The following is a 12322-nucleotide window of genomic DNA, read 5'->3' on the forward strand; positions in this document are numbered from 1 at the left end:
TTTGCAGCTTTGCAAAATAACTTTACACTGTGATCTGCTCAAATGTGGTTCCTCAGCATGTCTCCTGAAACAATGCATCTTAAAATAATAATCATCATCCTAGTGTCCACAAGGATGGTCAAGAACTGTTCTTGGCAAAAGAACTTTAGGATAAAGCTGGGCTTAGTTAATTCTGTGTGGAGTCGTATGCAACAATTGTATGCAGCTGTTCCCTAAATCATTTAGGAACGACCCAACCAATCCCAACTTTTCAGCTCAAACTACTCCCTTTGACGCGTTAAAAAAAGGCAGCGGTAGCTAGGGGTGAAATAGCATTTCATTTAAGCATTTACTTCCAAGATTTTGCTTGTCCTCAGCATGGTATCAGGGCAAATGAAGAGAACTCAGCAGGTCTTAGTCAATGCATGGGTGGAGCAAGGAGAAGACCACCACAGGATCCCACATTTGCTGCCCTGAGCTCCACGATAGAAGAAAGGGTAAGATATAAATGTGGTAAATAAACAAATAAAAATATGTGGTTTCCATAATTATTTATTATCTTCTGGTCCTGTTTCCTCCCTCAAGGCAGCTTCTAATTCATAAAGCATAAGACCAGCCCTGCTGGATCAGGCCAGAAGTGCACCCAGTATCCTGTTTCCCAAGGTAGTCAAGCCAGATGCTCCTGGAAAGCTCTCACAGGACATGAAGACACAGCCCTCCCCAGAAAGAATTGAGGAAGCAGCAAGAAAAGGGGGGAAGGGGAGAAAATATTCAGTAAAATGATTCCCTAATCTGGTCTAGAAGAAGAAGGGTCTTAAAACCACCACGTAATGCCAGGAATTCCCAGAATCTGGGCTAAGCTAACACACACCCCAATACAGGGGCAGGTCTTTTAAACCAGTGGGCAGAAAGGAAACTTTCATTTTTGACAGGAAAGATAAAGTTCATCTTAGGAACCTTTGAAATAGTTAAAAATAACATAGCCAGGACAATTTGTTTAGAAAAGTCCACGTTTTAAGAGACTCCCAGGTACAAAGCAGTCATCACAAACTTTGACCAATCACAACAGCAGAGGACAGGATTCTCTCTTTCTCTTTCTCTCTCCCTTTTTTTTTTTAAACGTAAGGGAATGGGGGGAAATACAGCACACTAATCAAACAATGCAAAAAAAATAAAATACAAAAAATAGAAAATAGAAAAAATGTATTTACAAGTCATACATTACTATGATCAGAACGCACAGAGACAACAGCTGCTATAATACATGCACAGGGTCAAGAGGGGAGCTACTAAAAACCTGCAATGGATTAAGTTGTAAAAAACAAACCCACAAACAAAAATAGGGGTTCGGCGGGGGGGAGGGGGTCAAGGACTTCAGCTTTCTCCCTCCCCTAAGTCTGCTACATTGATTGAAAAATCAAAGAATCCCCTAAAATCCAGGAGCACACTAAGTACAAAATACTACACTGGTTGTTTTTTTTTAACTGAAGCTTCACTCATGGAGGGAAATGGGAAAGACAGCAGCATATTTGCAGATCCATATACAAGAAAGCCCAGAGTAAACTGCTCTACATGCTAAAAATTACAGCAAGCCCCTGTCAGCTACAAAGCATGATCCTAGAAGGTTTTCCCATTGCATGTGTGTGTGTGTGTGTGTGTTTCTGTGTATGCATTTGTGTGTGTACAAAAGTCGTGCCCTTGTTCACTGCAACATGACATCTGGGTGGAAATGTAACTTGTTTACAACAAAGTCTTTATATCGTGTACTGCAAGAAGTCACTCAAATGTCTGTGGATTTAATAAGTCACCTCACACCACAGAACATATTTAATAAATTTGAATGGGGGGGGGGGAGATTATAGCGACAGAAAAACCTCTGTCTCAGTTCTCTCTGAAACCCGAGTCCAACAGAAAACTGGTCCCAAAGTACTTGTAGGGTTTCCCAAGAAACTCCAAGCGCAGTGACCATTTGTCTCCTCTTAGTGTTCACAAGTTCCTCAATGACTCTATGCCGTTTTCACCAGAAAGTGTCTGTCAGTCTGCCTCCTCCTCCTTCTTCTCCCCTGAGGAACACCGGATGGCCTAGCACTAATCCGTAAGGAGGAGGAGGAGGGGAAGGAAGAAGAGGGAGGCGGCTGCCATGGCAAACTGTCTCCAGTTCCAAGAAGGGAGGGGAGAAGCCCCCACTCCCTCGACCACCACCACCAAAACGCCTTTGCTCTTTCCTCCTTTTCCCAGAAAGCAAGTCCATTTGTACAAGTTCCACAAACTGGTAATTCTCTCCTGAGTACCAGCCCAGCCACAGGGACGGACAACCAAGCTGTGAGCCACAAAAAAAGGACCAGGCAGAAGTTCCGGTCACTTTCCATCCGTTCCATCATACCTCCAGGAAACGTGAGCTGCTGGTCTTGGAGTGGAATGGTTCAGACCACATGCGACGCAGATCTCCCTAAGGAAAGGGACAGAAGAGTGAGCAACTGAGTGTGTATAGTCTCACAGAGTTCAAAGGGGCTGCTCCTGCACCCAGATTATAACAGGCTGCAAAGGCTCCCTTTTGGGGCAAGAGGCTCAAGGATGGCAGAATTCAGAAAGTGAAGCTGGACGATGACTATTTTGCTCTGTAACGTTTACGCCAGGGGGATCCAACATGGCGCCCTCCAGATGTTTGGGGCTCAACTCCCATCAGCTCCAGCCCACAAGGAAGGGCCAGGCCTGCAGTGCTTCCATGGCATCAAGTGCCCTCTGGCAGCTCAGGTTGATACAGCAGAGACTCTCTGGATGCACCAGCTGGAGGTAGGACAGGCAGCGATAGGTAGTGGCATCACCCAACTCAGGGAATGCTCCCCTAGCACCCATCTTGACATCGTTTCATTACCAGACAACTGTGAACTTTAATACCTGCTAAGTGGGCCTTTATGCTGACTTTCAGCTATTTATTTTATTGTATTTGTTAACAGGAGTTGTTGTTGTTGTTGTTGTACAGGCAACTCCCCACTTACGCAGGGATTACGTTCCAGACCCCCGTGCACATAAGTGAAAGGTAAGTGGGGAACCTTGTCAGGGCGGGGATCTAGGGTGATGTCTTCTTCTTTTACAACAAAAAAGTTCAGAGCTCTACATAACAAAAAGCAACCTATACTGTATCTTTGCCTCCAGATCGCAAGAACGGACAGGGAACAGGACTGAGCCCGCTACATTACAGCTTCCCGCCCAACAGCTGTTGAGTGGGCTAGCTTGGCAGCAGCAAGGGCTCCTGTGCACTATTTTGGAGCCCACAAGTTTTTTTCTGCCTTTAAAACTTCTTCAGGCTCTGGGGAGGGTCTCCTTGCGAGTCACAAGGACTTTCCAGCTCTCTCCCACTATTTCCAGGTTTGAACTGATTTATATTTATTTATTTCGTGGAGTTGTCCTATATGAGGATGTGCCCAAGTCAAGCACGTGTTAAGTCTGTATATAGTGGTAGTATGTTGTAGGATGCATATATCCTAACAAAAATAACTTCTTTTTTGCTGCTTTCAGTGGCTGTGCACAACAATTCAAAAGGATGGGCCTTGCAATAGCACAGCAGATGCTGGGGAGGGGGTTAGACAGTGGACCGTCTCGAGGGGCTGGGAGCTGGGGGCACTGTCATACAGTGGTTCCGCTCCTTCCTCCTGGGCCGTGTTCAGAAAGTGGTGGTGGGGGCTCTCACTTGTGGGGTGCCTCAGGGTTCTGTCCTCTCCCCCATGCTTTTCAACATCTACATGCAGCCGCTGGGAGAGATCATCAGGGGGTTTGGGCTGGGTGTTCATCAGTATGCGGATGATACCCAGCTCTACCTCTCTTTTAAGTCAGAACCAGTGAAGGCGGTGAAGGTCCTGTGTGAGTGTCTGGAGGCGGTTGGAGGATGGATAGCGGCTAACAGATTGAGGCTGAATCCTGACAAGACAGAAGTACTGTTTTGGGGGGACAGGACCAGGTGCGCAGCCTGGGAGTCATTTTGGACTCACAGCTGTCCATGGAGGCACAGGACAAATCTGTGTCCAGGGCAGCTGTTTACCAGCTCCATCTGGTACGTAGGCTGAGACCCTATCTGCCTGTGGACTGCCTCGCCAGAGTGGTGCATGCTCTGGTTATCTCCCGCTTGGACTACTGCAATGCGCTCTACGTGGGGCTACCTTTGAAGGTGACCCGGAAACTACAACTAATCCAGAATGCGGCAGCTAGACTGGTGACTGGGAGCGGCCGCTGAGACCATATAACACCAGTCTTGAAAGACCTGCATTGGCTCCCAATACGTTTCCGAGCACAATTCAAAGTGTTGGTGCTGACCTTTAAAGCCCTAAACAGCCTCGGTCCAGCATATCTGAAGGAGCGTCTCCACCCCAATCGTTCTAGCCGGACACTGAGGTCCAGCACCGAGGGCCTTCTGGCGGTTCCCTCACTGCGGGAAGCCAAGTTACAGGGAACCAGGCAGAGGGCCTTCTCGGTAGTGGTGCCCTCCCTGTGGAATGCCCTCCCACCAGATGTCAAAGAGAACAACTACCAGACTTTTAGAAGACATCTGAAGGCGGCCCTGTTTAGGGAGGCTTTTAATGTTTGATGTAGTATTTTAATATTTTTTTGGAAGCCGCCCAGAGTGGCTGGGGAAGCCTAGCCAGATGGGTGGGGTATAAATAATAAATAATAAATTATTATTATTATTATTATTATTATTATTATTATTACATCACTGATGTGCCCAAGGAGATTCCCACAGACGTGACTCCCAACACTCCTCTCACCTTTAAATAGGCCATAGTGAGGAGTGGCAATAAGGTGAAGGGTACCAAGTAGAGGAGGGCGGGCTGAGCTGCACGGTGGATGCGAGAAGCGACCGTTGCAGTTAAGAGGCCTGCAATATAAGAAAAGACAAGATGAAATGAGAGCACCCAGATGGGCGCCTTTCTCTCTTAGATGATGTATTTGCTGTCTTGTTTTCTCTTGAGAGAGAGACACTGTGTATCATGGCAGGATGATTCCACAATGCAAACTGCGCCACGGTCAAGTGAACGGCTTCCTGAACTAAAGTTCCGTTAACAGCTTTTTAATAATAAGCCTCTGCTTTAACTTTCCAGAGCAAATGGCTTCTAATCTCATGGTAGTGAGGAAAAATTTCAAAGCACAGAAATGATCTCTGTGGCAGCCTTGCAAAGAGACAGAAGGCAAGTTTGCCCCTGAGCTCTTTTGCTCCTTCCTTTAATTGCCCTCTGCACTCCAAAACCAATTTCCTCTTTGCAAATCCCCTAAACACACATGTTTTGTACACATCCTTTGCAAGCAATCAACACATCAAACATACATGGCTATTCTCGGTAATTTGCTTTCAGAATCTAGAATTAAGATACCCTTTGTTGGAAAGTTTTTTTTATAAACATCAAAATCCTGCTTGTAACAAAGACAACTTCTCAAAATAAAAACAAGTTTGCTTTAATTCCTGTTCTAGAAGCCTATAAATGGAGCTCACGTGTTTACAAAATAATTCCCAATGAAATTTTAAGTCTTGCAATTTAACCTTTCCAATTCTTTTAACAGTCACTGCCAATGGAAGACTTCTGTCCTCTTGTTTTTCCAATATCAGCCTAATGCCAAGTGACTGAACTCTTTGGAAAGACAACTTCAGCACACCCCAAAGTGCAACCATTGCTCTTTCCCTCAATCCCAGAATCTTATCCTTTAGCACACTTTTAAAACTTTCTCTCCTATCACTCTTCAGTTCAGGTTTACAAACAGCAACTTTGTCTACTCGCTTCTGGCAAATAAAACCAATGTGCTCCAAACCAAGGTGTCTGCGTGAGCACCTTCTAACCTTTAGGAAAAGCATTACAGTTCAAAGCATCATGCACACAATTGCAAGATATATCAAACTTTAAAAGGGGTGGGGGTGGAGATCCATCCATCCAGACTGCACTCACCACATCAACTTCTGCACATGTCCCTCCCCCTTACCTACGAAGTATCCAATGAGTGTGCAGTGAAAATAGGAGACTTTCTGCATGCGGCCAGAGATGTTCCCTGGTCCTGGAGCACCACAGGAATCGCTGTTGGCTTGCTTCTTGTAGTTATCATAACGCAGGACAAAGCAGAGAAGGAGGCCAGGCATCACAATGTCTCCAATTCCCAGCATGGAGAAGTGGCTGCCTGTGGAACTGGAAAACAAGGAGCTAGGTTAACTCAGGAGCCAGCTCCCCTCCCCACCCCACAAACCTTTCTTCTCTGACCAACCATCAGCACACAGACCCTCGGGTTAGGGTGCAAGCAAAAAGGAAACCACTTTCCTAATTGTGGCCCCAAAGCTTCTTGGGTTCTTCTTAAAACAGCATATCTACCACAAAACAGTTTCCCAAGAGCAAAATGTAAAGAAGCCTCAGTAAAGGACGTGAGGCAAAAAGGTGACTCCTACCTTGGAAATACAAGTTTGCCAGGCAACGACAAGCGGGGGACATCTCGACCTACATTTGGTCCAAGGTGGAGCTTCCGTGATAAAACATCAAGCGGATTATCAGCTGGTTGTGTGGCCACTTTCACCATAACATTGCTATTGAAGATGTAGGCGGAAAAGAAGACCTGGGGGGGGGGGGCAGGGGAAACACAAAAGCTATTTTTGATCACCTCAAAAGCTATGCATCTCTCTCATTATCCAGCCTAGGATCAAGAGAAGTTGTGAGCCAGGAGACCAGTAAGTGAAGCAAGTAGATGAAACGATACAGGATTTGCAGATTTGCCAGTTCCCAGGGACATGGCACTAACCCTTTTGATTAGTCTCAAGAGGGACTGATATACATGATAGCATTATGTTCCTTAAGAGACAGAAGCCCACCTGCATCTATATGGCAGCAAGATGGCAGCAGTGGACACACCCACAAGGACACTCATGTTTGCTGGCTCAACAGGGACCTGTTGATACCACCCACACAGGTGAGAAACAACCCCTGCCCTTTGGGGGCACCAACCAATTGTGCCATTTATTTATTTTTAATATGCTTTTTATTAGTTTTCTTGCTTAATAAACCCACACAAGAAATTAACAAAAATGATAAAATAATAACAAAAAAAAAATACGTACATCCATAAATCCATACATTCTTATCTTCCCCAATAGACTTCTGTCTTCCTCAAAGCAGGTCTGTCTTATCTGCTTACTAAACTGCTTCTTTAATCATCTTGCCACTTCTTGTTATCTGAATACTATACTTATAATCCATATTATGGTTTGTGAAAATTAATCAAAGCATGTCCAGGTTTTAACTTGAGGGCACTGTTTTTTAAAATATTCTTTATAAATTTCCCACTCCTTTTTGAACTTTTGGTTTGGCTGTCTCCTAATTGTCTCCACCATTTTTGCCAGTTCGAGATATTCAAATAATTTATCCTGCCATTCCTCTTTTGTTGGTACTAATCCTCCTTTCCAATTTCTGGCAATTAATATTCTTGTTGCTGTTGTAGCATATAAGAATATTCTCTTTTTTCATTTGGAATATCTGGTTTCTTTATGAAAGTTTGCTTAAACATTTTTTTCTAATTCCTCATATATAATATCCCCAAAATTCTTAATTTTTTTGCAACCCCACCACAGATGAAACAATGTCCCTTCTGCCTGTTTACACCTCCAGCACGTATGAGATCTCATTTTATACATTTTGGATATTTTGCTGGGAGTAAAACATCTTCAAAAGATTTTCCTTTAGTGTATATTGTACCATCTAGACCTGGTGGTCAATAACACAATGCCATTGGGTGGGGGGCACTGCGGCCACTGCAAGCCTGACAAAGAAGTAATCAACAAGAGGACAGGGTGAGAAGTTTTCACACCAGTTCCCCCAGAAGCTCCAACAGCTTCCTCCACAAGAGTGTTCAGGAAAAAAAGAGGCGTTGATACCATCTGACCAATGTGGCCTTCAAGATGCAATGAAATGTGAAAATCAAATAGTGGAGCGATATGGTTGCCTTGTTGCATTTTTTAATTGAAAAGCCACATATAAATTTTCTAAAGAGGCAAATTTCTCTGACTGCCTGGGGATGGCTGCTGGGTGAGACCAAGGTGGTACCCTCTAAGGTGTGCCGAGGTCTGTAATCAGCTCCTTCTGAACAATGGGGGGATCTTCATCACCTATTTCCTACACAAGTTGAAGTGAATTCATTAATTAATTAAACTTATAGGCTGCTAGATTGTAAACAAACAAACCTCAAAGAAGTTCATGAAAAAGATAAAATTGAGTTGGGGAAGGTCCCAGGGAGTGATATGGAAAAAATACAATGTAAGCGAAGGGGAAAGTTATGACTGACAGATGCAGCAACAAAATGGGGTGTGCCTATAGATGCCCCCTGGTACCCGGTGACAGTATTTCAAGATGTCCAGGGTGATGGGTGCTGCAAGCCTGCCATCAAGGTCAGAATAACTCTTTGTCTGGTTATAGGGATACATAAGAAACTAGAAGAAACTCACCCAGAAGACATCATAAATTAATAGCCCCGAGAGCAGCAGACAGGAAACCTTGAGGCTGGGCAATCGGACAAAGGCGATCATTGCAACGCACAGGCCCATGGCCAGAGCTACAAAACAGAAATGCAACAAAACAGTTGGATCACTATGCAAGGTGACAGTTACTGGTAAACAAGCCTAAGACTACAGACAAAACATCTACTGTACCCAGACACACCAGAGTAGGGATACTTCCTGGAAATGAAGTGGCAGCTTGAAAATGGAGGAAAGTTGCCAGTGTAGACTACGGACATATAGGGCTATGTGTATTTGGCCAAAAAAAGTCACATTTCTGCAAGCAGACATCCTGTTTCGTCCTCTGAATATGTTGTGTAAATTTGTATATCCAAGCAATTAATCTGCTTTCATAGTTTAACATGCTTCTCTAGATCAACCTTTCAAAAATCCTAAATTGCTTTGGGCAGGGAACAAAATGGAGGAACACAAGGGAACGGTTTCTCTCTCTGAATCTTAAGGCCTAGAAACTTGCTCTTTCAGTATCTGTGTAAGCCAACTATGTCAGTAATATTAACACAATGTAACATATTAGAGATTAAGAACAATTAAAAGCAAAGAGAGTAGAGGACGAAAAGCATTCAGTAAACCTGCAGCAGCACAGAATGTACACAGCACTCCACGATTCATTAGCCAAAAGTTACTGACAAGCTCCATATAGGCAATAATATTTTGGTAATTTTGACATGAGATACACTGTTCAAGACAAGAGACAGCAATGCAAAAGTGCCTTTGCCAATTCTTTATACAGGTTGGGAAAGGTAACACTCATCTGGAATAATTAGCCACATGTGGGAAAGGCAATCAACCAAATGGTAATGTTAATGGTTTGATCACAACCATGAAAAGGGCTGCCTGAAGAGAAACATGTGTGACTTTAATAATTAATTTTCAGAACAATAAGAAGAACACTCTCCCCAAGCTACTTGTAAAACTGAAATCCTCTCCCACAACAGACAGGCTTGAGCTAACATTAGCATAGACTTGAACTAAAGTTTCTGCAGAGAGAGAACTTTCTTGTCTGTTTGCTGTTCCACCCCTTGGAAAGGCCTGTGTGACAAGTGATGGAGGCTGCACCCTTTCTGCATCAGGTACTACATGTAAAAGTACTGGAGACACCAGCACTTCAAAAATGTTTCACTTTGCTAAGCTTGTTGTTGTATTTGAGCCATGACTCATTATGTGTGTGAATGTGTTCTGTCTCTGAAAATCAGTCACTAGTCTGCACAACTGTCTACTCCTCCATGAGTGCACTAGTGAGGCTGTTGCCACACCTAAGAACCTGGAAGTTCTGCACTTCTCCTTCTCTGCAGTCTATTACATAATGACAAGTGTTAGATTGACTAATTCTAAACCCACACCCCACTTCGGACAGAAAAGAACACTTTTCTTTGGCTCACAGTAATTGTGTGAGCCTTTTCTGAGCATTTCCCAAGCTTCTGATAGCTTGGACACCCCCTTTTTTCTAAATTAAAAGTAGAAGAACTTCATTCCTCCTTATATGTTTGCTTTATATTAAAGTCACTAAAATTATGTCATAGTACAGATCTCCGTGTTTCTGCCTGCTTCTTTCCAAACCCTGAACAGTTTCTGCTGCTGACATACAACAGGCAGTCTCCTCTGAGGGTGGACCATTCTGCTGCCTGCCTGCATCAGGAGCAATTGAACGATCAAGATTCTATGATTACTCTAAGATTCTCTTATTCTATATGGATGTTTCAGCAGAGATTCCTGCACTGAAGGAGGTTGGATTAGATGACCCTTGGGTGCCTTCCAAGATTTTAGTATTCGTCACATCCCATGCCGTCAAAAGAAAAAGCAGTGAATCAGGCAGAGGCACAACAGCAGCATACTCTCTGGATGGGGACTTTTGTGTTCACAGGGACCTTCAGTTTATTAATCTCTCTTGCCACACTACTTGGAAAAAACTGCCTTACACAATGCACACACGCACACACACTTCCATGGCAAGTACAGAGTTCATTTTGAGTAAAGAATGCAAGAAAAGTTTCCACTAACAATTTTTCAACCTGTCACTGTTACAAGCAAGTGACCAGATCCACATATTCAGCAGCACTTACCGTCCATGAGGAGCCAGTGACCAGTTAGGACCCAGATAAGGACAAGCATCACAGAGAGGGAGAAAGAGAGCAGCTCAGCAGCTGTAAAACGCCCACAGCAGCCAAAAGAAATCCTGGAAAACACCACCAGAAACACAAAAACAATGAAGGCTCTTCTCTGGTATGTAGAGAGGAGGAGGTGGTGGTGGGGAATCTGTTGCGGCTCTTATTTGGACTGGGTTCAAGAGCACCTAAAATGCCCTAGTGACAAGGCTTTTGTCAAAGGAAAGGTGCTGAAGGCATGAACTCAAGGATCTCCCCCACAAACCTGACTCATTTGCCAAGATCCTAAAATTAGATGAAAGCGTTATTTTGGCTACTCTATTATTGGGCTTTCTGCTGAGAGGGTGTCAGAAGTGTTCTACTCCTTAATGCCAATTTGGGGATGGGGGTCGTAGCTTTAAGATACAGCTTTCCATCCATGAAGAGAACAATTTATTTCAGAAGACATTATTCCAAAGCTGCCATAAAAGCTGGACTTTTTTTTGAAACGTTCCCTATGATCTCTAGAGCCAGTGCTTGTGACCAGAATTCTTCCCTCCCCTGCAAAAAAATGAATTTCAACTGTGCTTCTGTCCCCCAGCTAGAAAAGTACCACCACTATGAACCAACCCTACTGGCGTCAATCCAAACAGGTCATTATTTCTGCCTATAACCATATACATCAGTTTTGGCACGATGAAGTGGTGATTCCTGAGAAGCGGCCGAAAAAAGAGAAGTAATGTGTGTGACACTTTTGCCCCCACCCCTTCTGCTGTGAGATCAAAAGCAGGAGCCTTGCGGGGGGGGGGGAGCAGCACATTGTCCTGAAGACCTGGGGGTCTTCAGCTGTCTCAAGCCACCATGAGCAGGCGAGTGGGAATTAGGCAGCTGTGACTCCCAAGGAATAAGTCTGCTTGGATGCTCTTCTGAATATGAAAGCCTTGAGATGAAGGAAAGTTGTGCAAGCTCCTCTTCGTTCCAGTGCTATTTGTGCAGGAGAAATTCCCAGGAGAGCGTGCCTCACATTAACTGTGGGGAGGTATCAAATGTGTGTCAGCCCTGTTTAGAGCTCACAGCAGAAGACCTCTGCTATAACCTCTTTGTGCATTATAAACACAGGCGTGGAAAGCAGTGGCAGGACTGTTTTTGAACTTCTTCTCAAAGCCAAAAGCTCTACCAACAACAGAGAGGCCCTTCTTGTTGAATCAACAACAGGTTCTTTGCACTGCACAGAACAAAAAAAAATAACCTTCCTTACTTGTTTTGAGGTGAACAAGGTCGTGTTAAATACTGGCACATTGGGAGCAGAAGGAAAGCAAAGGCTATTGTTGCAAGAACTGGAGAAATGGAGAGAGAGAGAAAGAAAAGGCAAAGTTATTACAGACCAATGTTGCAAAAACTCCAAGACAAGCACAGAAAACTAACACATGTCAACATCTGTGGCCAAGGATGTGAAAAGAAAAAAAATCTGTGGCCAAAACACAAGTTGAACTTTAATTAAAACGTCTGTGAAGGGCTTTTTGCATTTTGCTGGAAAACATCTGAAGTCCAAGCAATTTATCAGTAAATTATAATCATGAAACTAGTATGTTCCTAAGGTGGGGAGAGCCCACACAGAATGCTTTGGTCAAAAGACTGACCCAAAACATTTAAGTCTGGCTAGGAAACTCTTCTGAAATGCCACATTTTTGTCAGTGGGCCAAAGATGTGGCACACAGAGACTAAT

The 12322-nt window shown here is 44.0% G+C and overlaps 1 protein-coding gene across 3 annotated transcripts in view; it reads right to left on the bottom strand.

The window, feature by feature from the left end:
- Positions 1–513: 513 nt before the first annotated feature.
- SPPL3 (signal peptide peptidase like 3) overlaps positions 514–12322 on the bottom strand; it is a 40407-nt gene continuing 28598 nt past the window's right edge. For 2 of the 3 annotated variants that reach the window (XM_081842024.1, XM_081842026.1), the window contains exons 5-11: positions 11855–11933; positions 10576–10688; positions 8444–8550; positions 6401–6564; positions 5947–6146; positions 4692–4852; positions 3501–3578 (exon numbers count right to left, since the gene is read on the bottom strand). In XM_081842024.1, coding sequence (XP_081698150.1) covers positions 3516–3578; positions 4692–4852; positions 5947–6146; positions 6401–6564; positions 8444–8550; positions 10576–10688; positions 11855–11933 — 887 coding nt within the window. In that variant the 3' untranslated portion in view covers positions 3501–3515. Of the gene's footprint in view, positions 2429–3500; positions 3579–4691; positions 4853–5946; positions 6147–6400; positions 6565–8443; positions 8551–10575; positions 10689–11854; positions 11934–12322 lie in introns of those variants that run through there. The other variant, XM_081842025.1, reaches the window with a different exon arrangement.

This window comes from Podarcis erhardii (genome assembly GCF_964252035.2).
Source record: "Podarcis erhardii genome assembly, chromosome: 15".
Classification (NCBI taxonomy): Eukaryota; Metazoa; Chordata; class Lepidosauria; order Squamata; family Lacertidae; genus Podarcis; species Podarcis erhardii.